A 23828-nucleotide genomic window follows, 5' to 3' on the forward strand; every position below is an offset into this window, starting at 1 on the left:
TGCAGTCACCCTCATGCTTAGTTAGGGCAGGCTCTTGGTGTCCTCATTTACCAAGCCTTACAGGAGGAGGGCTGAGTGGCCACTCCCCAACCTCAGGATCGCTGGCCAGGCCGCCCTGCGCAAGCCTCCCTTACGGGCTTGTCCACTGCTTTGCTGGGGCTCACCACGCTGTCCTCGAGGGCTGCCTGCCACTTTTGCCTTGCTGCTCAGGCTGGAAGGCCAACTCTCTGTGTAGAGGCTTCTTGGGGGGACCCACCGGCCTGGTGAAAGCGTCTGAGCAGATCGCCCCTCTTACTACCTCGCATCTGACTTGCCTGTCACGGCACAGCTAACATGCCAGCTCATGCCGTGGATACAAGTGCATGTGTACATCCCTGGAGAGATTCACCTGTGGGCAGTGGGCGACCTCGCACTCAGACAAGCCACTGGGAACTGTAAAACTGCTGTCTTTTGCTTTATTGACAGGTAATTGTTCAAAAATGTTCTCACAATTCAATAATTACAAAGACTCAGACTTACATTAAAAAAGTAAAAACCAGAACCTCCAGCAGGTCCCTGCCCCAGCACAGAGCCAGGAGGGTGGATGGGGCAGGCAGGTGCTGGGTGTGACACACAGGCATGGCCGGGTGTGACACGACCCTCAGTGCCAACTCGGCCAAGTGCACATCCTGAACAGCGTCACCAAGCACGCCAATAGGAAAGGGAAGCCTGTCCCAAAAGAGGACAAGACGGGCCTGCTGCCAGTTATCACAAGCCTTCCCGGGCGGGGCTGCAGGCCTGATCACTCAACACAGGGAGGGATGAGGTTAAATACATGTGGTGTTCCCGGGCCTGCGCTGTGGGCCCATGTGCAGGAGTGTCGGGCGACTCTATGGGACTGACTGGGCTATTAAGCACAGAGGCTCCATGCAGGGTGAGGGGAGAGGGAGGGATGTCCCAGGGCCCGTGGCATGGCTTCCCAGGCTCCAGCCTCCTCTGAGCTCGGCAGCCATGGGCTTGCCAGCCCTGTGTGTGCTGGCCTGCAGCGGGCTGCGGCAGCCATGGGAGCCAGTGCGCAGCTGCCTTCACTGCAGCAGGGGCATCTCGTGGCTGCGGCCCAGCATGGACTAACACGGACACAGGCAGTCAGGACTGCTGCAGCTGTGTTGGGGCGAAATGAGAGAGAGCCACACACTGGCCTCTGCCTCCTCGACACTGGGTGACGCACAACTTTCGTCTAAGGTCCTTGAGACAGTTTCAGGAGCAGCATCTGCCGAGGAAGGCCATGGGTCAGGGCCTGGGTGGTCCTGGTGGGAGAGGTGAGTGGTGGTCCTTCATGTGCAAACGGAACAGTGCTGCCTTACGGCTGTGCAGACGAACACATCTGGTCGATTGCCACCAACAACGTGGCACAAAACTGCTCATTATAATAAAGTTATTTTCTCTATCTACAGACTGATTCTACATTTCCTTGGACAACACTGGAGGGTCAGCTCAGTCTTGGCACTGATGTTGGGGCCATCTGGGCTCCCTGGCCCCACGCTGCTATGCTGGCCACCTCAGGCGTCACAGGCTGGCTGTTCCAGGCCTTCCAGAGGGAGCTGGCTCCGATGGGGTGAGTTGGGGCTCGGAGGGCTGCTAGGGTTGGAGCTATTGGATGGAGTTGAGTGTTTGGTGGAATCCGAGTCAGGCTGCCAATACAAAGAGAGAGACATGAGAGGCAGGCGGTGCCCTTGCCCCTTGCACGAGTACACACACTGTAGACAGCCTCGTCGGGCCTCAACTTTGCAGGTGAGGACGTCATCCACTGCCCCCTGTGCCTGGAAGTGACTTAGGACCTCTGACTGCAGAAGAAGCCTGGAGCCAAAAAGACACTCTAGGAATAAACAGATGGGAACTTCATCGGGGTCAAAGCCTGCCACAAAAGCCTACAGATCCCATATTCAAGAGAAAGCGCTTCCCTGAGGGTCGGGACAAGAATGCTTTCCTGCCCAAGTTCAGCACTGCACTAGAAGAGGACATGACAGACACTATTGACAGGTGACACGATTCTGCACACATCAAGAATAAACCAGAACTGCAAGTGAATTCAGCAGGCTCAGGGTTCAGTATCAACATCCAAAACTCAGCTGCGTTTCTACACACAGCAGACAACACGAAAATCAGACAAGTCAAGTCACAGCAGCACTGGAAACAACGGAGGTGATCTGTACACTTACAAACCACCACTTAAGAGGCTGGAGAGATGGCTCAGCAGTTCAGAGTACAAACTGCTCTCGCAGAGGACCCGAGTTCAGTTCCCAGCACCCATAAGCAGCTCAGAACTGTCCCTAACTCCACCTCTGGTGGATCTGGCCTGTGCCAGCAACCACCACACGCACACAACAAAGGAGATTCAGAAAAATGGAAAGACCCTATATTCACAGACTGAAATATAATCAAGATGGTATCAATCCCCAGAGTGGCCTACAGACTCCATGTGATCTCCTGAAATTCCAATGGCCTTCTGCAGAAATGGAAGAAAACCTGGGCTTGGTGACTCTGGCCGATAATCCCAGCTGCTTGGGATGCTGAAGAGAAAGGGTCAAAGTTCAAGGTCTGTACACCCATACGCATAAATAAAAACAATCACGAGACAAGACTGGCTTCAGTGGAGAGCCAGGGCATCACCCAGCATGCCTGAGTGGAGAAGACGGCCAGTGTGGTGAGCCTCGGGGTTGTAAGGGGAGAGGAGAGCGGCCATGTCAATCCCCACTTCCATGCTGGGTGGCTGTGGGTGACAGGCCAGCTCCTGTTTCCAGAAAGACCTAAGTCTTGAACCTCAGTGCTAAATGCTAGGTTAAGTCCTATCTCATCTGTTTCTCATCCCCACTCCAGAGGGGAAACTGAGGCAGGGGCCACTGTCACCTTCAAGTGCATGGGAGTGTTGCTGCTCACACCCTCTCAAGTGTTCTAGAAGGGAAGGAGCACAGGTGACCAGAGAAGACCCTCCAGGATGAGACAGACACACACACAAGAGCTGGACAGAAAGGCCAGGTGTGTGGCACATGCCCAGAACTCAGGAGTACAGAGCCTGGCTGGGCAATGGACTGAGAGCCTGTCAGAAAGTTTGCAGGGTCCATGTGGTGGCCGCGCCTTGCCTTTCATCAGCACTCAGGAGGCGGGGCTGGCAGGGCTCAGCAAACTCAAGGCTTGGTCAACACGGTGAGTTCCAGGCCAGACCCGGCTGGATAGTGAGACCCTGCATAACAGCAACAAACTCCTCACAAGACCACAGAGCCAAGTCCAGAAGGAGTCAAGTGAGGTAGTGCAGGCCTGAGCAGGCCCCTGCCTCAGGGACATTCTGTTAGGTATGACCACCTACGCAGCAGGACATGGAACTCACAACCACGCCCCAAGATGTAGGGTTTACTCCTGGAGAATCGAGAGTTCAAGGTCATCCTCAACTACATAGTAAGCTGGAGGCTGGTCCGGGCTACTCGAAACCATTTCAGGGAATAGAGAGGTTCAAAGGAGAGGCACCTCTGGCAGAAACTCGCTCAGCTCTACAGGAGATCCTCATCCCTAGGTGGGGTGTGTACCTCATGACCCCACAACCTTGGCCACACTGCTATAGGTGGACCAGCCTACCAGGGTCTCTGTGCTCAGACCGCTGTATTCCAGGGAGTGCAGAGCCCCAGAAGGGTTCAAGACCGTGCTCCCTGCTGTACGGTGTCTTCCTTGTCCCGGTTCTCAGCCAGCTGGCCCTGGGGTCACAGGTACACAAGAACTGCCGTCTCCACTCTGCCGGCCCTATGTGCCCATCGTCTGTGCTGAAGAACACATACCTCTCTGTCAAACTCCTGGTCAGGATCAGACATGCTCCTCAGAGGCACGGTCACTCCAGGCTCAGACCCACCTGTGGACAAGGACACCTTTGACCTCAGAGAGAGGCCAAGAGAAAGATGGAGAGTGGAGTTCCTGCCCCAGCAGCTACCCCGCCTTGGTACCTGATGAGGGCCAGGAGATGTAGGGCTTGCTCCTGGACGGGGGATGCCGAGGGGGGCCTGGAGGGGCAGGGCCCTGCTTCTCCTCCTGGGCAGGGGGTGCAGCACTCTGGGGGAAGAGCAGCATAGGAGAGTGGTCTGTGAATATGGACAAGGAGCACAGTGGGGCTGCCACAATGAGATGGTAATGAACAGGCCAGCTGTAGGTCCCTAGACATGGCTTCTCATCAGTTAGAGCTAAGTATGGAAGACAGCTGTGTGCACCACTGTACCACAAATGCCTGAACTAAGAATCAGCAATGGCAACTGCAGAAAAATTCTACAGAAAACACTGTTTCAAATGAAGACGCAAAAACTGTCATCTCACACAAAGGAGCTAGTAAACCTCGTCTGGACGGCAGTTTCCTAAGGGATACGAGTGGTCACAGGGAGGTCCAGGAATGGCCCGGATAGGACAGGCCCACAGGCCTGGGGAGAGGCTTCTGGGGTCTGGCCTTAGGACAGTCTGCCAGGCTATCCCCACAGCAGGGGATGGAGCCCATGCCCACACCTGGCTGAGCACGCACCAGAGGCAGGTCCATGAGCACCTGCATCCCATCCCCGGGGCCCATGTGAGCCACGTGGTTGAAGTTGGTCGGGTTGGATATCATTTTGGATCTCAATTCTGGGTCTCTGAGCATCTCCCTGCAAAAAGGAAACATTTGGGATTCAGGAATCTGGAAGCATCCTCCAGGTCTTCGTTGCACACTCGCGGGGACCCGGGAACTGGAGCCAGAGGGACCCGCCTCACCGCCTCTGCTGTAGCCTTTCTTCCTCCGGAACCTTGAACACGAAACGCCGTTTGCTCCGGGTCCGCAGCATCTGCTTCTTGCTGTTGTCCGAGGTGTCGGGCACATTGAGGACCGCTCCTGTGGGGGGCAGTCACTAGGCTGCTGCACGGGGGTGCAGCCGCACATGCCGAAAACGATCCATCAGACCGACCAGTAGGTCGGGATAGACGCGGCCCTGTTCCACCTGAGGCCGCCTCCCACCTGTGGGGAAGCTCACCTGAGAACTTGTTCTTGAAGTAGATGAGGCGTGGGGGCTCACAGCCAAGCAGGTTGAGGGTGCCATCGGAGTTCAAAGGTCGTATCTGTGGAGGAGTGGAGGAGATGCATCCTGTGTGTGGCAGCAGGAAACAGGGGGGCAGCCGCCCTTGATGAGGCCACCATGCTATCTTACCCTCCGAAGGCCGATGGTCTGCACCCACTCCATGGTGCGCACGTCGAAGACGTCCACCCCGTACTCGCTGTACACTGTGACATGGGAGGGGCTACAACCTGAGGCAGACGAAGCGGAGCAAGTAAGCCGGAGCGCCAGCCTCGCCTGCCCTCTTAGGCCACTGCGGCACCGGCGAGGTGCAGGCGCATGCGCTGCCTGTGTGGGGCTCAGAGGCCTTCCACTCTTCCACAGCACAGCCAGATGTTAAAGCTGATTTAGAAAGTTTACTTCCTCAGCTCAGCTCTCCTAAGAAGTGAGCTTGGCGGGGCTCAACCCCTGTTAAGTTCGGGCAGGGACCACATTACCAGACAAAATCTCCATTTTTTCTTTCTTGTACATATATAGGTGTTTTACCTGCATGTGCATCTGTGCGCCACGTACATACAGTGCCCGAGAAGACTAGTAAAGGTGCCCGATCCCCTGGAACTGTACTTACAGATGGTTGGGAGCTGCCTTGTGGGTGCTGGGAACTGAACCCGTTTCTAGGGGAGCAGCCAGTGCTCTTAAGCACCAAGGTACCTCTCCAGTCTTCTAAAATGATGGAAATAAGGCAGGTCTCTGGGTGGGTGAGTGTTTTGCAGACTACACTAACTGCTCTGCTCTGGGCATGACTTAGCGGTGTGCACTTCACGTAGGGCCACTGTAACCATCCTGCAGGGCAGGGCCTCACTCTAGTGATCTGCTCAGAACACACTCAGATGAGGGCAAGCGTGTTGGGATGGTGCCCTCTCTCTCCCAGCACTCTTGAGAAACGCTGTCTGTTAGGTTCTGACAACTGGCACACGGCAGATACATGCCCAGCGCCCTCTGCCGCCATGAGCAGGAGGTCGAAGGAGACACCCTCACATTTAGGACACAACAAAGCCCACCGGAATGGCCTGCCAGACACAAGGAGTGGATGTCTACTTTTCCTCAGCTACGCTGCGGTACATGGCCCAGCTGCCACCAGGAAGCTGCAGCATCCTTTATGGAAATGCAGAGTAATGGAGGAGGTGCACCTTGATCCCAGGCTGAGTGCTGGAGCGCGCCTCTGCACACAGCTGGATTAATGAGGCTGTAAGCACTCACTGGGAATGTGCTCTAGGAGCTACACTATGGCTCTGCCTGATTCCAGTCAGCCTAGACAAGGTAAGATGCTGGAACCAGCCACCACACCTGTCCAGCAGCAGTTTCGGACATACACACATACACACACGCACATACGAGTGTGCACACACGAGCGGTTTTTGAATGCCATGTGCAGAGGCTGGCCCTCAATTACCTCTAAGATGAAACCCCCGACATGGGAACAATGGGGCAAGCGCTCTTACGTGCTCAATGTATGGGACTTCACTCCTGATTTGTCAGAAAGGACGATGTTCCAACTGAAAAGTCTGAAGAAAAACAGACACTACAGAGAACTCGAGAGGCCTGTGCTTCAGAGTGGGGCAGACCTGCAGGCGGGGAGCCTCTGCACCTCTCTCCTGAGACAGGACGGGCGGCACCACAGACACTCATGCAGACGGGCTCTCAACAAGTACTTCTCCACCCTCAAGCTCCTTAACTGCTTCCAGCTCTAAAGCTGACCTGGAATCTGCTACACATGGGGCCGAGAAGGAAGACCATGAAGGTGGAAAGAAGGCAGGCCCACTGCGTGTCCACGCTAGTTATCTGTGCCCAGGATTAAGAAGACACTGCACTCAGGGACCTGAGAACTGCAAAGAAAAATGAACCGAGAAGTAGGGAGTGCATGGCAGAGCGCTGCACGGGCTGCCTGTGAGGGACAGGAGAGGGACGGCGGCAAGGCTGCTCTTCCTGCTGCACTGCGGCCCCAGCTTCCTGGGTGAGAAGGGTCTGTCAGCCGGGACAGCCCTGGTGCCTAGCTTGGCCGGACCAGCGAGGAGGCAGCCTTGCCATTTTAGTTGTCCACCATCAAGGAAACACAACACTCCTTGCTGTCCCGCAGCCCCCGAGGCTGCATGTCAAAACCAGTCTGTGCCCTGCTGGCCGCAGTCTTCACTGCTTGCTGCGGACCTCAATTCCGACAGCTGGGCAGGGTGGGGAGGCGAACGCCTCCCAAAGGAACGGAGTGCCCGGCTCTCCAGCCTTACAGCTTCTCAAGCAAAGCTGGGTGTTCTGGCCTCGGCACAGCACCCGCTCACACACACAGTCAGTGTGCTACAGACCAACAGGCACGACCTGACATGATCCCTCTAGCTCTATCCTGCCCTGTGAATTCGTCTACTACAGGAAATAATGCCTTTTTAAAGGAGACTCCAGGCCCTTTCTGCCCAGGAGGCCACCTGCTGTCACACACTGGGGAACAAGCGGGGTGCTCGCTCGCTCAGGAGGGTGTTGTGCAGCACCTGGCCTGCACACGGTCGCCTCTGGATCACCCGAGTCACTCTGCTCCGCTCAGAGTTTGTCTCAGCTCGGGGACCGGGAGACAAACCAAAGCCAACAGAGCACATGCCGGCTGTCCGTATGAGAAGCAGCAACAGTGATATGGCAACAGAAAAACATATACATACTACAGGCGACAGGAGCCGCAGGCCACATGAGCTCCTGCATGCGTGACCTCCGGCCTTGAGGGTCCACGTACAGTCCCATGAGGCTGAAGCAAAGCAGGTACTCCTCACTTTTGAGCTCCACAGCACAAAGGGCATCGAAAGACTGCTGTGAGAGGAACGCAAGCGAGGGGTCAGCGGGATTTACCAGGTCTAGAGGCGGCCCGTCCCCCTGGATGCTCAACAGAGAGAACCCAGAAGGGTAGCCAACACAGAGCCTGTCCTTGAACACGGCCATCCACTGCACGTGTCCTGGTGCGACCATCTCACTGAACTTCCTGTGGAAAGGCTTAGTTCTCTGAATCTCGTAGCAAAGGATCTGTCGCTTCACGGCGACAAACAGGCAGGTGGATGAACTCTTCCTCAGGGTCCCTGTTGCTATGAGTTGGCAGCCTTTCGTTTCTGGAAGCTTGATATCAAAGTTGCTTGCTTCCGTTCCGTCAAAGGAGGACCAGGGGTAGAGGTGCACGTGGTGGTTCCGGCCACAGAGGAGGATGATGATCTTCTCCTTGGGCGCCAGTTCGATCTGGTACACCTTCTTGCAGTCAGCAGCGCGGACGATCACTGTGGCCAGAGGATGCAGGTGACTTGCTCTGGCTGACATGGCCCCTCGGGTCCCTAGCGATCCTCCCACCACAGCTAGCCCCAGGGCCAGTGTTGCAAATGTCCCTAACAGAGACACAGTGTTGCCTTGTCTCAGCTACCTGACAACCCTGACCTGTCACCGCCTGTCCTGTCCTCAGTGTGCAGCCAGAGTCTAGCTGATACTTACAACACAATAAGGCCCTGTGAGCTGGATCTGGAGTTCTCCAAGCTCATGCCCACTCAAACTAGGGCACTAGCCGGCTTAGGACCTCCACTGCCTTCCCTGGTCGAGAGCCTGAAGGACTCAGCTGCCCACATGCTCTGGCTCGCTCTCTCTCAACAGGAAGGGGCTATGGAGTAGGGAAAAGTAGGCTATAGGCAGGAAAAGCCATCTTCCCTCGCTGGCAGGAGAGGGACACAGGAACTCTGGTAAGTTTCAGAGCACCAGCATTGCTGGATTCTCCTGAGAGGCTCTGTGACCCACTACCCTATCCCAATCTCTTTAAAGAACTCAACAGAGGCCAACAGAGGCCAGATGTGGAGATGCACACTTTTAACACCAGCATGGGAAGCAAAGACAGGTGGATCTCTGAGATTTCCAGGTCAGCCTGGACTACAGAGTGAGTTCCAGGATGGCCAGGGTCCTGTCTGTCTCAAAATAAGTAAGCAAGCAAATAAACAAAGAAAGAATTCAACAAAGGGCTAGTAAAATGGCTCTGTGGGTAAGGGTGCTTGCTGCCGGGCTGCAAGACCTGTGTTTGAGTAACAGGACCCACATGGCGACAGGAGAAAGCCAGCTACCACAGGCTGTCTTCTGACCTCTGTACATGTGCACACACATGTACATAGAAACAAATGTGCGTTTAAAAAACTAGCCTGCCAGATGGTGGTGGTGCTTATCTTTAATCCTAGCACTTGGGAAGCAGAGGCAGGCGGATCTCTGTGAGTTCAAGGCCAGCCTCGTCTACAGAGAGAGTTACAGGACAGCCGAGGCTACACAGAGAAACCCTGTCTCAAAAAACCAAATAAATAAAAGAACAGACATAACAAGGGCTCTTTGCTGTTGTCTGCACACACATAAAGCTACCCAGAAAACATGTCCAGGCACTTGACTGTGCTGAATGCCTGCTGTGTCAACTGAAAATTCTTTTCCTCCACTTCTTGCCTAAGTCCTCTGACACCATCACTCGATTTACATAACAGGATGTCCCTTATTTTACAGCGCTGGAGATGGACCCCAGGGCCTCACACATTCTGGCACTGTACCACACAAAGTCCAAGTGAACCACTGACCCCTCTCAAGGCCCTGTGTGTCTGGAGCAGTCAAGTGGGACTCAAGGTGCCCTTCTACTCACCATCTCGGGTGAGCTCAATGACGTAGAGGCCCTCTTCCAGGCCGACTGCAATCCTGTCTCCATCTGGGGAAACAACACATGAGTCCTGTGAGCCAGGACCTGCTTCCTCAAACAGGAGAAACAACTGTCTACACATTCACAGCCATGAGTTCCCAGACCTGACAGGCCCTGCACACATACCCACGATAGCAGCAGCAAGAACAGCCTTGATGAGCGGCAGAGTACTGTCGTAGGCCTCCTGGGCGACGTGCACTACCTGGCTCTTCAGCCGGTTCTTATGGAGGATAGCCTGCAGTCCTTCAAGGATCCCAACCCACTTCCTCTTTTCATTCTCGTTTTCTGTCAGGATGAGCAGTGAGCTGGTCTTAGAAGGTGAACCTAAGAGAGAGGCCGTCACCTTCATGAGAGAGACAAAACAGACAAACCATGAGCGGCCAGCCAGATCAGAGCAGGGACTGTGCTGGAGCCACCCAGACACAGAGGTCACAAACAGGACGGGAAGAGGCTCAAGTCCACGTCCCTGTGTTGCCCCAAAGGCCACCAATCTCCTCAGCTGCCAGTAAGGCTCTGGCAGGCCACTAACCGGAAGGGGCAGTGCTATGAACACACAAGTCCCTTCCTGGCCATGTCAGTTAATTCTGCTCCTGTAACACGGTCATAGAAACACAATCTAAAATTGCTTTCCTGCCCTGCCTGGTGGCACACGCTTTTAATCCCAGCACTCGAGAGGCAGAGGCAGATCTCTGCGGGTTCAAGGCCAACCTGCCACACACTGGCCACACACATATGGCAGTACACAGCAAGTTCCAGGACATCCAGGACTAAACAGAGACCCTGTCTCAAAAAGAAAAAAAAAAAGGCTTCCTTGAGTAACTTTATTATGATTAAGATGTGGGTTCTTTGGCATGTCCAGGGAGGAGAGGGTCTCCAGTAAGTGTTCACCAAGCACCATTAGGAACCTGGGAGGCTCCCCAGCTACACAACAACTGTCACTCTTAGTACAGAATGTCAGTGCTTTTTCTGGACTGTATCCAAAAGGTTGTTTCTGAATAAAAGTGTGATTCAATAAAAACAACTCTAAAGACAGCTTTCTGGTCAACCAGATGTGCCTATAAAAATTCCTACTCAAAGGTGTGTGTATTTCTCTGACCAATACTCCTCCAGAAGCTTTCTGATGCTTTAGTATACAGCACTAACTGGGGGAACAGAGCTCAGCTCAGTCAGAGAGAGACAGACAAAACAGATGTGGTCATTTTAAAATGTTTTCTGTCTTATTCAGAGAGAGTATGTATGCCAGGGAGGGGACCTAGCAAGACACGTCTCACAGACCCTGAGGACCCCTTCAGTGCTAAGGCCTGTGGCCAGGGTGGAAGGACCACCAGGTGGGAAGGGTGCTCAGCGGAGGAGAGAAAGGGGAGGTGGTCATTGAGGAGAAGGACAGCACGGGAAGCTGGTGACAGGCTCCTCATGAAACACAGTCCGTGGGGAGGGCGCTGTGCTCAGTGAGGATCAGCTACGCCATGTGGCACGTGGCCAAGGCGGAACCTGGTGCACAGTAGGAATGCAAGCAGGTGGGGGGCCACTTGGGATATTCCCTAGAGCTTGCCGCAGCACAGCGAGATGCTCAGAGAATTGCGGTCTTTTTGGTTTTGTAGGGAGTGAGGGTCTCACCATGTAGCTCTCTGGCTGTTGTGGAACTCAGAGATCCATGACCTTTGGCTCCTAAGCGCTGGGATTAAAGGCATGCACCACTGTGCCTGTGGTTTTGGTTGTTTTTAAAAATTGCTGTCTTTTAACAGTGTCATTTATTTTTAAAATGACTGTCTAACAAATGAAATCAGAGAAACGCATACCCTGAATATACATGGAATGTCTCGGCGTGTTGCATGGATGACATCTGAGGCCAGGACTGAGCTCACGGAAAACTCGTCATCTCTGGCAAGAAAGAAACACACTCAGTTCTGGGGAAGCCTTGCAGATCTGCCGCCACATTTTCACAACTCGTCCCAACATCTTAATTGGAGGGACACTGAAAACAGCCCCTGCCTGACTCACACTGTCACACTGTCCCCCAGTTCCAAGTTCCACAACAGTTATTTTTGGCTTGTCCATGGTACAATCAGGCAAAGGCTCATCAACAAGCAGAAGGTGCTCAGTTTACATGGGCATGCCAGCTGAGTTGTTCCCACCCTTGATGGTGCCCAATCACGTGGGCTCAGGCCAGGAGAGAGCTGTCCCCATAGGCTCACATATTTGAAAGCTTAGTCACCAAGGAGTGGAACCATTTGAGAGGATTAAAAGGATTAGGAGGTGTGGCCTTGTTGGAGGAGGCGTGTCACTGGGGTGGGCTTTGAGGTTTTTAAAAGCCCATGGCAGGCCCACTTCTCTTTCTGCTTCTGGATCGGGATGTAGCTCTCAGCTACTGCTCCAGCACCATACATGTCATCATGCTCTCTGTCATGATAATGGACTAAACATCTGAAGCTGTAAACAAACCAGTTAAATGTTTCCCTTTATAAGAGTGCCCTGGTCATGGTGTCTCTTCACAGCAATAGAACAGTGACCAAGGCAGTTGTACGTAACAAGGGACCAGCAGGTACCACGTGATGGAGACATAGAAAGTATGGGATGCTGCCACTGCTGGGTGATTCTGACTCACCCTGTGCTCTTACAGATCTCTGAAGGAACCAGCCAGAGAGCCCCCTTTGCTAAGAACATACTGGAGCTTGTGTCTCTAGACCAGACAGATGCTAACCGCAGACGGTCATAATGCCTGCCTTCCTGATCTGGCATAAGGCGAGAAAAGCACAGGCCTTCCACATACACGGTGATGACAGCAGCAATGCCTGCCAGCCCTGCTTGTGTGCCCTTGGTTAATCCTCACGACAGCTCCTCCTACCCTGCTACATTCTTCAAATAACCTTGGCGAGAAACCGGCAGGAGAGCACAGGCCTGCTACCGTGGGCAGTGAGCACTGGACACCAGGGCCGTTGTTTTGCTGCAGAAACATACCTGAGGTCTAAGACTTGACTGGCAATGACTCCAGGCTGGGTAGACTTTCCTTCCGGCAGGTCGTATAGAAAGAGTTTGCAGTCACAAACCACTGCATAAGCCCGCTGCCAGCCTTTCTTCACTCCTGTGGGCTTTGGGACCTACAGACCAACAATGACCATGTTTCCCTTGGGCCACAGATCCGGGCAGCACAGAGACTGCCAGACCCTTGGCATTTCTCTCAGTCTGTGTCCACCTGCTGTATGACTGTCCTGGTCCCCAGGGATGCTCCTCCATCAACCCTCTTCCCAAGCGTCTGGGCAAGCCAGTCTTGGATCAGGAGACTCGGGGCCTGACTAGAAGCTCGTGAATGGGAAGAAAGCACAAGGGATACTGCATCCTGGATGCTCGGCTAGATAGGACATGCAGATGGCCCAGGTACCGGTGTTCTGTAAGCACCGCTTGGCTTTGGAACCTTGACTTTAAGCTCATGACCAGACACCCAAGAAGAGAAACTATAGGAACATGAGGCGGGATCTCTATGTCCAGTGGTACTCGGGCTCTTGGCCATGTAAAGTAGCAGTTGTGCCTGAGACCCACAAGGTACCAGGGCTACCAGAGAGAGCAAAGACACAAGCTGACCTAATGAAAAATGAGCCACAATGGGTTATGGGACAGACGCTGGCTCTTCCTACCTTGACATAACCCTTGTAGGCTGTGCCTATACCCCTCTGCACATCTACGCCGAGAGGCCTCTTGGACTGCTCAGGAGGTATGGGGCACACCTGGGGAGCGCTGTCTTTGCAGGACACATGGCAGGAAAACGCACACACTGAAAAAGAGGAAAAGTTCCACCCACCTCATAACATGCAACCAAGGAAGTAGACCTGCTGAGCACAGGCTCTCTGCACACATTGCCCAGGAAGCCTAGGTGTCCGGGATGGCAGACGTCCTTGAAAACAATTCCCGAAGGCTTCACAATAAAAGCTCTACACATATGGAGACTACACATAAAGAGAGGCCGCCTGAACAAGCGTGAAGTCTGCGTTACAGTTACCCAACAAGCCTGCCTTAAATCCACATGGGCAGGCTCCAGAGCGGCTCACCGAGGTCACCTGGGAGTCACTGTAGAGCAGTGGTCACAGTGATGTACAGCCAATCCGAAGACCAAAACAACTAACAAACTAGCAACTGAAAAAGAATGTCTCTAGGAAGAAAGGCAGAGCACAGCCAGTAATTGTGGTGATGTTTTGTTTATGATCAACAAATAAAGCTTGCCTGAAGATCAGAGTGTGGAGCTAAGCAACTAGTTAGCCAGAGGCCAGGCTGTGGTGGCGCACACCTTTAGTCCCAGTATTCGGGAGGCAGAGGCAGATGGATCTCTGTGAGTTCAGGCCATCCTGGGCTATACAAGATTGATCCAGTCTAAAAGAGAAACAGCCAGGCAGTGGTGGCACACACGCCTTTAATCCCAGCACTAGGGAGGCTGAGACAGGAAGTGATATGGCTGGACAGAGAAAGGAGTATAAGGCGGGAGGAGACAGGCGCTCAGGCCCTTTCAGGCTGATAATTTCATGGAGGTAAGAACTCTTAATGGCTGCTGCTCTGCTTCTCTGATCTTTCAGCTTTCACCCTGATATCTGACTCCAGGTTTTTATTAAGACCAATTAGGATTTGTGCTACAAGGAGTGTGTGGAGACTCTGACCAAGGAATCTCACTCCAGACTGCGCCATCTGTGAAGTGAGGCAGCAACAGTCACAGTGGACAGGCACGAGAGCATACGGCCAAATGCCAGCCTGGAGCAGAGCACAGAGGGTTTTGTAATTTAAAAATATTAACTGCCATCAAAAGACACTATAATCCTGTGAGATCTAGACAATCGGGAGCCTGTGAGAAGGTTCGGCAGGGAAAGGCGATCACTGCCAAGCCTACAGCCTGAGTTCGCCCTCTGGAACCAAAGGTGAAGAGAAGCGACTCTTTCAAGTTGTCCTAGACACCCAGCATGCGCCACGGCACATGCACCCACACACTCAAGTACACCAGGAAGTAAATGCAATTAAAAAGCTAAAAACAAAAACCAAGAAACCCCCAAAACCCCAGACAACATCAGAGTGGAAAGTTCTGGCCTCTCCTCCATGTTTCCTGATGTGACAGAATGGTTGTGAGTGCTGTACTCTACAGGACCCTCAGGTGGAGGTGTGCTCTACAGGACCCTCAGGTGGAGGTGTGCTCTACAGGACCCTCAGGTGGAGGTGTGCTCTACAGGACCCTCAGGTGGAGGTGTACTCTACAGGACCCTCAGGTGGAGGTGTGCTCCACAGGACCCTCAGGTGGAGGTGTGCTCCACAGGGCCCTCAGGTGGAGGTGTGCTCTACAGGACCCTCAGGTGGAGGTGTGCTCTACAGGACCCTCAGGTGGAGGTGTGCTCCACAGGGCCCTCAGGTGGAGGTGGTGTGCTTTATAGTAATTTCAGCTGATAACCTGGCTATGGACCTACAGGCTCTGCAGGACGAGTACAGGCCTGACCAGGCATCTATGCAGAGCAGGCCTGCCCCACACTGCTAACAGGTACACCTCCCCTCTTCTAGCTCGGCTGACGTACGCACGCCCTCCAGAGCAGCAGTGTCCAGCTCACGTGCACTGACCTCTGGCATTAAGGCCAGCACTCACCTTCGCAGGCATAGCCCTGCCGGATGAGTCCGACCATCAAGGACGTGCAGTGGCTGCACTGGGTGGGGCTGGGGAAGGACTTGATGCTGAACTGGTGTGCTTTGGGCTGCAGGAAAAACAAGCAAAACAAAGCAGGTGACTGGAAAGCAAGGAGCAGCGGGTCAGTCTGCTCCTGACTGGCTTATACACAGCCTGCCTGCTTCACGCTGTTTCTCTTCCTGCTGTGGGTTCTCATCAGTGGCGCCTAAAACCCAAGGTCCCAAGCCAGGACCCGAAGCCACCACCCCTGCTTCCTTCAGTTAGTTTTGTTACACACAGAGCTGGGCTAGGTTGTGGTGTTACCTTTCACAGCTGATACTCTAACTGGATTAGGGGCATTTTCCAGGGATCAGCACCAACTAGATTTGGGGATTTGGCCTGGAACCCTGTCTAGGTTTGGCTCTTCTTGGGTGTGTGAACAAGATAGGACTTTTAATTTATAAGAAATGCCAACAGCAGAGTCTTGGAAAGACCCACTGTCTCCTGCCAGGACGACTGAAAAACGAGAATGCAACAGATGGGAAGAGCCGTGAGGCTAGCTGGGAAGACAAGGACAGGCCGTGACAGCTGCCTAGAGTCCACATGCAGTGACAAAGTGACACACTGCCCAGGAACACACGGACCAGCAGGACCATGTGTTTCCCAAGGAGTAGGGGTGGTCAGCACAGCCCCAGGAGCAACGAGAGGAGCCGCCCAGAGAGGGGGTCAGGGTTCAGTCATCGCCGAGATACACGTCACCTCGACAGCCCCTTCTCCAGGGAGCAGGAGCTACTAAACAAGCAGCCCCGCACCTTGGTCCTTAATTCCACAAGAGCCTGAGTCCCAAAGCCAAAGCATGGATTACTCTCAGGTCTCTAGGGGAAAACATCAATAGACCAGGTCTGTATTTAAAGCAACAACAACAACAAAAAACCAAAACCCAGGACACAAGTCCATGCCAGGCATACTGGCCAAATGTAGCCAAGCCAGAACCTCAGGGCCTGGCACAGTTGGAAACGGGATCTACAAAGAGAAAGGAGGCCCAGGTGAGCTTCAAGGCTAGTAAGAAAACGAGGTGAGGACACACACACACTGAGGCTAGGTTCTTGCCGTGCTCATGCAGAAGGCAAGGTCCAAATTGCACGTTGTGGGTAGCCATTCATGTTGGGAACATTCTCCTACAAACCATATAGTTCTCAACAACAGACACAATAATAAAGAGCAGCACCTGCATATGAGACGCCCCTGCTGCCTGTGAACCAGGCATGAGACTACTGAGGAAAGGGAGGAGGAGGAGGAGGAGGAGGAGGAGGAGGAGGACACACACACACACCCACACCCACACCCACACCTGCTTCAGCTGAAGACCACACTTAGTGCTTTAGTGTGAAGACGACGGTGCAGACCCTGGACTTGGTTTGTGAACCACCCCCAACAGAACACGAGGGCCTGACTGTGTATATTCAAAACCAGCAAGCACAGCTACTTTACCCAAAATTTATCTTCTAAAACCAAGGCGGCACCCAGCGATGTGAGAGGGCCTACCTTTGGTCCAGCCATGGCGAGGGCCTGTGTGTTGGGCAGCGGCACAGCAGATGGCCTCTGCTGGGGCCGAGTCATATCCTAGGAGAAAAGTGTGGACAGGTGAGCTTCAGCTGAGCTGCCAGGGCCTATCTGGGGTTTCTCTCTAGAATTTATAAATTATTTAACATTCTGAATTTCTAATTTACTACATTGTTCAGACACCTGTCAAGGTTTCCCTCATTTAGCTGATGGTCTGTCTGACAGAGTTCTGAAGAGGAGAGGCGGGAAGACCTGCGAAGGGGCCTAGCCACAAGCGCAGGGCCCCTTTGGAGAGTACCCCCAGAGCAGCACAGTCTCACCTCCTGCTGCTCTGTGCTTGTGGCCACCGACACTGAAGGGGACAAGTCTGGCTTCGAAGCCTGCGTTTCCTGGTCGCTGGCTGAGCTGGTCTGTGAAAAGGAAAAAGGTGGTAACTTTCCTGGACAGTGTGCTGTGTCAGGGCCTAGGGCCCTGTACCCTAGCTTCCCCCAGTCTTTCCACGAACCTGTTTACGCACAGCTACCCTGACTTTCCCAGGGAGCGGCAAGTCACTGTTATTTCAACAGAAAGCTGTACTTGGCCAGCTGCCTACCATGAGCCTTCCCTCCTCCGGCCATTAGAAGATCTACGGGCAGATCTCTAAGTTTGAGGCCATCCTGGACTAAACAGTGCGTTCTAATCCAGCTAAGGCCACGTAGTAAAAATCTGTTGTTTTTTTTTAAAGGATCTAGAAAAATTAACCTCAGTCCTCAGAGAAGGAGCTGGAATACCGACCTCAGGCAGTCCTCAGACCGTCCAGATACGTAACCTCCTTCCAGAGATGAAGAGACAGTTTTTTCACACACACCACAGCCCCGACAGCTAGAGCGTGCATTCCCCGAACAATGCCAGCACTCACAGGCACACTTCATGAATGGCTATCTGAGGTGAACCTCCCTGCAGGCGTAGTCCTGGTACAGTGCCACATGGGCCCAGGTCACCGCTATTCCCAGTGTGCAGTAAGTTCACGGGAATGGCGGCACTAGCATGGGAGACTGCAGAGCAGAGCCTACAGGTCCACAGCTGAACTGCTCCACTGCCGAGCCCCAAAAGCGGCACTGATCAGACCCTGGGTAGGACTCCACATTCAGAGGGAGGGAGCACTGAGGGGGGGGGTCACACACAGCACAGGTACAACCGCACACTCCAGGACTGGAGTGTGTCAACAACCCCCTGTGGACAGGGGCATCAATTAGCTAATGAGCAGAGCTAGTAAATGTGAACATTACCCACAAGGCAAGTTAAAGAAGTTAGCGATCCACCTGGTGAGTGAAGAGCAAGCCAATGAAGTAAATTTTAGCGGTTTAAGAGCCCAGTTTCCTTAGTTGTTAATCAAAGGATGCAGACTTAGCAATCGGAGCACATAGGACCCTGCCTCTGAGAGCAACCCACGGAAGGGCGTTTGCAATCACTTACGTCCTCCCACAAGGCTAGCAGAGAAGATGCAGACGAGGAGGAGAGCGAGTCCTTGGTATAACAGACAGGAGGAACACAAATGATCATTTCCCCCAGTAAAGCCTGGCAAGGCTACCGTGGAGACTCACTCTAGCACTCAGCAACATGTTTAATCTGGCAAAGTACAAGATCTCCTGGGCAGTTCTCAAGTCTGGAAACTTTTCACATGGACCCTGATCTAACTGAGAGTTTTCTTTTCTTTTCTTTCTTTCTTTTTTTTCTGGAGCTGAGGATCGAACCCAGGGCCTTATAGCAAGCGCTCTACCACTGAGCTAAATCCCCAACCCCGAGAGTTTTCTTTTAAAGGAAGCACATTTCACACTCAAATGACAAAGCCTTTAAGAGGGTCTAAAAATGGCAGGATGCTGGACAGTGAGTGAGGTCTACGCTGTGATTTCCACACTGATGGATGGTGCCGTGAAAGCCACTGCCACTGAGCTCTCTACGCAACCAGTGTGCAAGGTCAGCAATTACTGCTGTAATGTTTGCTTAAGAACTGAGGACTCAGCCGGGCAGTGGTGGCGCACGCCTTTAATCCCAGCACTCGGAAGGTAGAGCCAGGTGGATCTCTGAGTTCGAGGCCAGCCCGGTCTACAGAGCAAGTTCCAGGAAAGGTACAAAGCTACACGGAGAAACGCTATCTTGAAAACAGAACAAAAAATCAAGGGAAAAGACACTTTGCCACTTGGGAAAAACCACGAATACTCTGATGAGTGAAGGTGAATAACAGAACTCCTGGAGTGTTGCACTAGGCCCGTGCGGTCACTCCTGGAGTGTTGCACTAGGCCCGTGCGGTCACTCCTGGAGTGTTGCACTAGGCCCGTGCGGTCACTCCTGGAGTGTTGCACTAGGCCCGTGCGGTCACTCCTGGAGTGTTGCATGAGGCTCGTGCGGTCACTCCTGGAGTGTTGCACTAGGCCCGTGCGGTCACTCCTGGAGTGTTGCATGAGGCTCGTGCGGTCACTCCTGGAGTGTTGCACTAGGCCCGTGCAGTCACTGCTACTTGCTAACAATGGGAAGGGCACCTGCTGATGCCACTACCAACCTGGTGATGCAACTGCAAAGTGGCCTCTGAACAGAAAAAAACCTGACTCCTGTGCAGAATCAAGGCCAACAGCCCCTTCCCATGGGCACCAAGAGGGAACATGATATAAACCCAGAGTGCAGGGCACTCTCCCATGTCCTAAGTAGAAGAGGTAGCGCTGTCTAGATAGAACCTGATGATGGAATGCCATCAGTGACTTCGGGTGGGTCCAGGACACAGCCAGGACCACAGGTGAGTCTGCAGAGCTGAAACTGTGCCAAGTTTCCTGTGGTCACTGCTGTCTACAAACCACTTCCCACTAGTTTAGATCAAAGAGACCTGTGTGTATGTGAGTGAGAGAGACGGGCAGAGAAATCGAGTGCACACACGAAGCACATGCCCGGTGAGGGTGCAACTGCTCTGTGTGCCTTCTGACTTTGTGGAATCAACAGTACACGCGAGTGTGGGAAGCAGCACTGGGTGCCTCACCAGAAGCTTCATCCATCACATGACAAGTGCTTTCACTCTTCCAGCCGCCGCCCCCCCTCCCCCCCCAGGACTGGGGGTCTAACCGCAGGCTAGGCGAGGGCTCATCACTGAACTGTATCCCTAGCCTTCATCATTCCCACACGCATGCTGTAGTAGAGCAAGTCTACGTCATTGCTCCAGGAGAAGGAAGGCCCCTGAAGTGCCTCAGGGCCTCCGCAGCATGTGAGAGGGGGAGTGGGTTCCTCCCACTCTGCAAGGGCATTCTAGGCAGACCAGCCGTCACTGGTCACCTTGAGGTTTACTAGCTCAGAGATGAGCTGGACCAGGCAGGCTCTTGGTAAACTGCCTGGCACTGAATCACTTAGAAACCGCTTTCCCCCACTAGTCACTGAGTCCAAGCTATATATTCACACAGAAGTCCCAGAAATGGCAACATGACTATTATTTATATTTTAAATTTGACCCCAAACATCACTACACAGCCAGAGGCCAGTGTAGATTTCTGCAGCGAGGCTAAGCATCTTCTCAGTTCCTCTTAGTCTCCAGAAACAGTTCCAACACCCACAGCGCTCTCCACCTTCACACCATGACTTCCCTGCCCATGATGTCACTGGCACAGCTCTCACAGAATGTCAGACCTGTTTCCGGAGATGTTTGGGGCCCACAGGTAGTCAAGTCATATTCTATTGTTTCTAACTTACATACACTCATTATTTTCAAAAAGCAGTACTCACTCTAAATGTCAGATCATGTGCAAGAGGAGCAGTGTTGAAATACTCAAAGATAGAGTCCTGGAAATCTGGAAGTTTGAGCCCTGCAAGAAAGAATGGAAAATTAAGGCAAAAACTGTAAAGACAGCAGTCCTCGCTGTCAACCTGATGGGACTCCAGGGCAGGCAGAGTTAACACACTCCCTCAGAAGAAAATCTAGAAAAGCCTCTGGGGGGTGGGTGGAGAGGTGGAGGGGTGACAGAGCCTGACCACAGGGTCATGGACGCTCTGTGATGAGAAATGACAACAATAGCAGTTCCCAGAGACCACCTGGAAGCAGGAGAGAAAGGACATTAAGACGAGCATTTAGTTGGGAAGACGCTTTGAGCTACAGGCCAGAGTGGGTTCCAAATCAACTAATCACCCCAGCTTAAAGGCCGAAGCCATGCCAGGTGCACGGCAAGGACCTGGTACTTAGAAGGCTGCAGTGGAAGGTGGAGGGTTTGAGACCAGTCTGGTCAACACAGTGAGACTGTGTCTTGTTTAAGGAAGGGGTGGGGGCGCTGGGAAGGTGACTCCATGGGCAGGAGCACTGGCTACCCTTCCAGAGGACTATGCTGGATTCCCAGCTGCTCACAACTATCTGTAACTGAAGCCAGTTCCAGAGGATCTGACACTCGCTTCCAGCTTCTGAAGGCTCCAGACATGCAAGGGATGCACAGCAAAAACAGCAATACACATAAACCAATAAATAACCAGGAAAATGTGCTCTGTCCCCTGAGCAGCCTGCAGCTGGGAAGATTTTCCTTTTCAAGGAAAGGCAAGATTAACAGACTAGACACAAAAACAGGGAAAGCTTTCTCTTTTTTGGGGACAGGGTCTCATGTAGACTAGGACCACCGACCACATCCTGAGTGTAGAGCCTACAGGTGTGTGCACCTGCCTGGTTTCTGTGGTGTTTGTGCATACCAGGCAAACATGCTAACATTAGGCTACAACCTGAGCCCTAGAAAGGCTCTTTCTTAGTCAAAATCCAAGTAAGAGGAAATATCCGTAACTTACATCATAAAAGGACTTCCTCCTCAATATATAAAAAGCTTCTAAAATGTAAGACAACCCAAATTTAAGAAACAGACAGAAGAATGCAAATTCCTGTACTGAGATACCACCTATTTGGGATGGAGAATCCCAAGCATGAAGTTCACTTTGAGTGTGGTCTGGGGACAAACCCTCTTGTCCAAGACTGACAGATGGGACGTTTTGCCTTTTGATGTGGACAGAGTCTCACTTCTAAGACTCTATCCCAAAACATGGGATGTTTTATGTACATGGCTACTCACTGAAGCATGTGGGGAAGCTCTACAGACTCCATCTGCCCTCAAACTCAGGATCCTCCTGCCTCGGCCTCCTGAGTGCTGGGATTACACCACACCTCAGCACTTTGCAGTGAGCAAAGAGCTGGAAAGAGCTCTGCCCGGATGGCACAGAGCAGCTGTAAAGGGCTCTAGACGGTTCCCACGGGCTGTGGTCTAGTGGCCTCTTCGGCACAGAACAGGCTTAACTTTTGTGTGACCGGGGGTAGGAATGTATGAGAGAGAGAGAGAGAGAGAGAGAGAGAGAAAGAAGGAATGAGAATGAGAATAAGTGTGTGTACGCGCGCATTTGTTTTGATTTCAAAGGAAGAAGTGACCAAAATTTATGGCTAATCTAGGGTAAGGTATTTTTGAACATATTGTTTCAAAATTTTAATTTTGGAAAATTTTCTTTTATTTTTATTTATTTATTTTTTGGTTTTTCGAGACAGGGTTTCTCTGTGTAACAGCCCTGGCTGTCCTGGATCTCACTCTACAGACCAGGCTGGCCTCGAACTCACAGAGATCGCCTGCCTCTGCCTCCCAAGTGCTGGGGAGGGATTTTGAGAACAAAATAATCTGGTTTGGTGGAGGCCTAGGGCCTTCTGTCTTGAAGGCCCAGGCAAGAAGTGCTGGGATTAAAGGCCCAGCCGGAATTATTTTTATACAACCAAAAATAGCTATTAAGAAGAAAAACCACTCATTAGAAAAGGCTGATATTTCGTAATGCAAATCTCTAGGTTTTAAGTTACCTGTATCTGCTCTAAACTTTTCTTCCATCTTTTTCTTCAGAATTTGCATTTCTTCTAATAACTCCCTGTTTTTGGCTTCGGATTCCTTTAGTTTACTGAAATAAAAGCAAAGAGCTGTAAATGCAGGGAGCAGAGGCCGTGTTCTTGTTTTACGGTGTGCTGGAGTGGGAGCGAGGGGCTTTCTTGGCTTCCCGGGAACGGCTTAGGGCATGCTAGGCCTTTACACTCAGCACATTTTACAGAAAATTCAGAATTATGAATTCAAACACAGATTTTAAGTCATGGCTAAGGTGTGACGAGAGAACAAGTTTGCAATTTCAGCAACCAGGAAGCAGAGACACGAGAATCAAGAGTCAAGGCCAGTCTGGGCTACATCAAACCAACAAAACAAAAATATCTAAATAAGGTCCTGGTCAAAGAAAGTGCAGCTCATGAAACTGGAGGTGAGTTTTTGCCTGCCCTCTGAGGATAAACACATAGTCCAGATCCCTTGGCTGTCATCCTGGAAAAGACTTGCCCATGACCAACACCAGGAGAACTATTGTTGAGTACAGAGGCCCTGAGAGCCTGGCTCTTAAGTAGGCCTTACTCCAGGACAGAGTTAGCAGGTAAAATCTGGACAGGAGGGTAGGACCCAGCACAGGCATGGCCACTAGTCAACAGGATGACATTTACCTCCAACACCTCCACCTTGGTCTCACCACCTGTAGAACGGGGATAATAATGTCTACACCGGGATGTATGAGGGTCACCCATGACTTAATTCAGGCTATTGCAAATGTTCTCTACTACTGAATGGCACACCCCCCTTCATGGCTTATTTATTTGTTTGTTTGTTTTTAAGGGCTGTGTAGTCCAGGCTGGCCTCAGCATCTGTCTCAGCCTACGGGCCAGGATTATAGCACACAGGTTCACTACTTCTTGGGGACACTAAGTGACACCCTCCGGGAAAGGCACACTCTTCCTCAAAACATTTCTCCTCACCCTGACTTAAGGACCTCACATGTCTCTCTGGAGCAGCAAACATTGTTCTGACCAGCTCCAGGACAAACC

General features: G+C 52.4%; 1 protein-coding gene across 2 annotated transcripts in view; it reads right to left on the reverse strand.

Annotated features, from left to right (window-relative positions):
• Window positions 1-441: 441 nt before the first annotated feature.
• Cdc42bpb (CDC42 binding protein kinase beta) overlaps window positions 442-23828 on the reverse strand; it is a 94299-nt gene continuing 70912 nt past the window's right edge. Inside the window, exons 20-38 of one of the 2 annotated variants that reach the window (XM_052739055.1) lie at window positions 22776-22870; window positions 20696-20775; window positions 18410-18460; window positions 17275-17364; window positions 16937-17014; window positions 15374-15479; window positions 13398-13534; window positions 12724-12863; window positions 11565-11646; window positions 9892-10108; window positions 9712-9774; window positions 7736-8335; window positions 5187-5284; window positions 5013-5097; window positions 4756-4873; window positions 4532-4649; window positions 3969-4074; window positions 3807-3877; window positions 442-1670 (exon numbers count right to left, since the gene is read on the reverse strand). In XM_052739055.1, the coding sequence (XP_052595015.1) occupies window positions 1539-1670; window positions 3807-3877; window positions 3969-4074; window positions 4532-4649; window positions 4756-4873; window positions 5013-5097; window positions 5187-5284; window positions 7736-8335; window positions 9712-9774; window positions 9892-10108; window positions 11565-11646; window positions 12724-12863; window positions 13398-13534; window positions 15374-15479; window positions 16937-17014; window positions 17275-17364; window positions 18410-18460; window positions 20696-20775; window positions 22776-22870 (2467 nt within the window). In that variant the 3' untranslated portion in view covers window positions 442-1538. The remainder of the gene's footprint in view (window positions 1671-3806; window positions 3878-3968; window positions 4075-4531; window positions 4650-4755; window positions 4874-5012; window positions 5098-5186; window positions 5285-7735; window positions 8336-9711; window positions 9775-9891; window positions 10109-11564; window positions 11647-12723; window positions 12864-13397; window positions 13535-15373; window positions 15480-16936; window positions 17015-17274; window positions 17365-18409; window positions 18461-20695; window positions 20776-22775; window positions 22871-23828) is intronic. The other variant, XM_052739056.1, reaches the window with a different exon arrangement.

This window comes from Peromyscus californicus, unplaced genomic scaffold (assembly GCF_007827085.1).
Source record: "Peromyscus californicus insignis strain IS unplaced genomic scaffold, ASM782708v3 Scaffold_15__1_contigs__length_86483966, whole genome shotgun sequence".
NCBI lineage: Eukaryota > Metazoa > Chordata > Mammalia > Rodentia > Cricetidae > Peromyscus > Peromyscus californicus.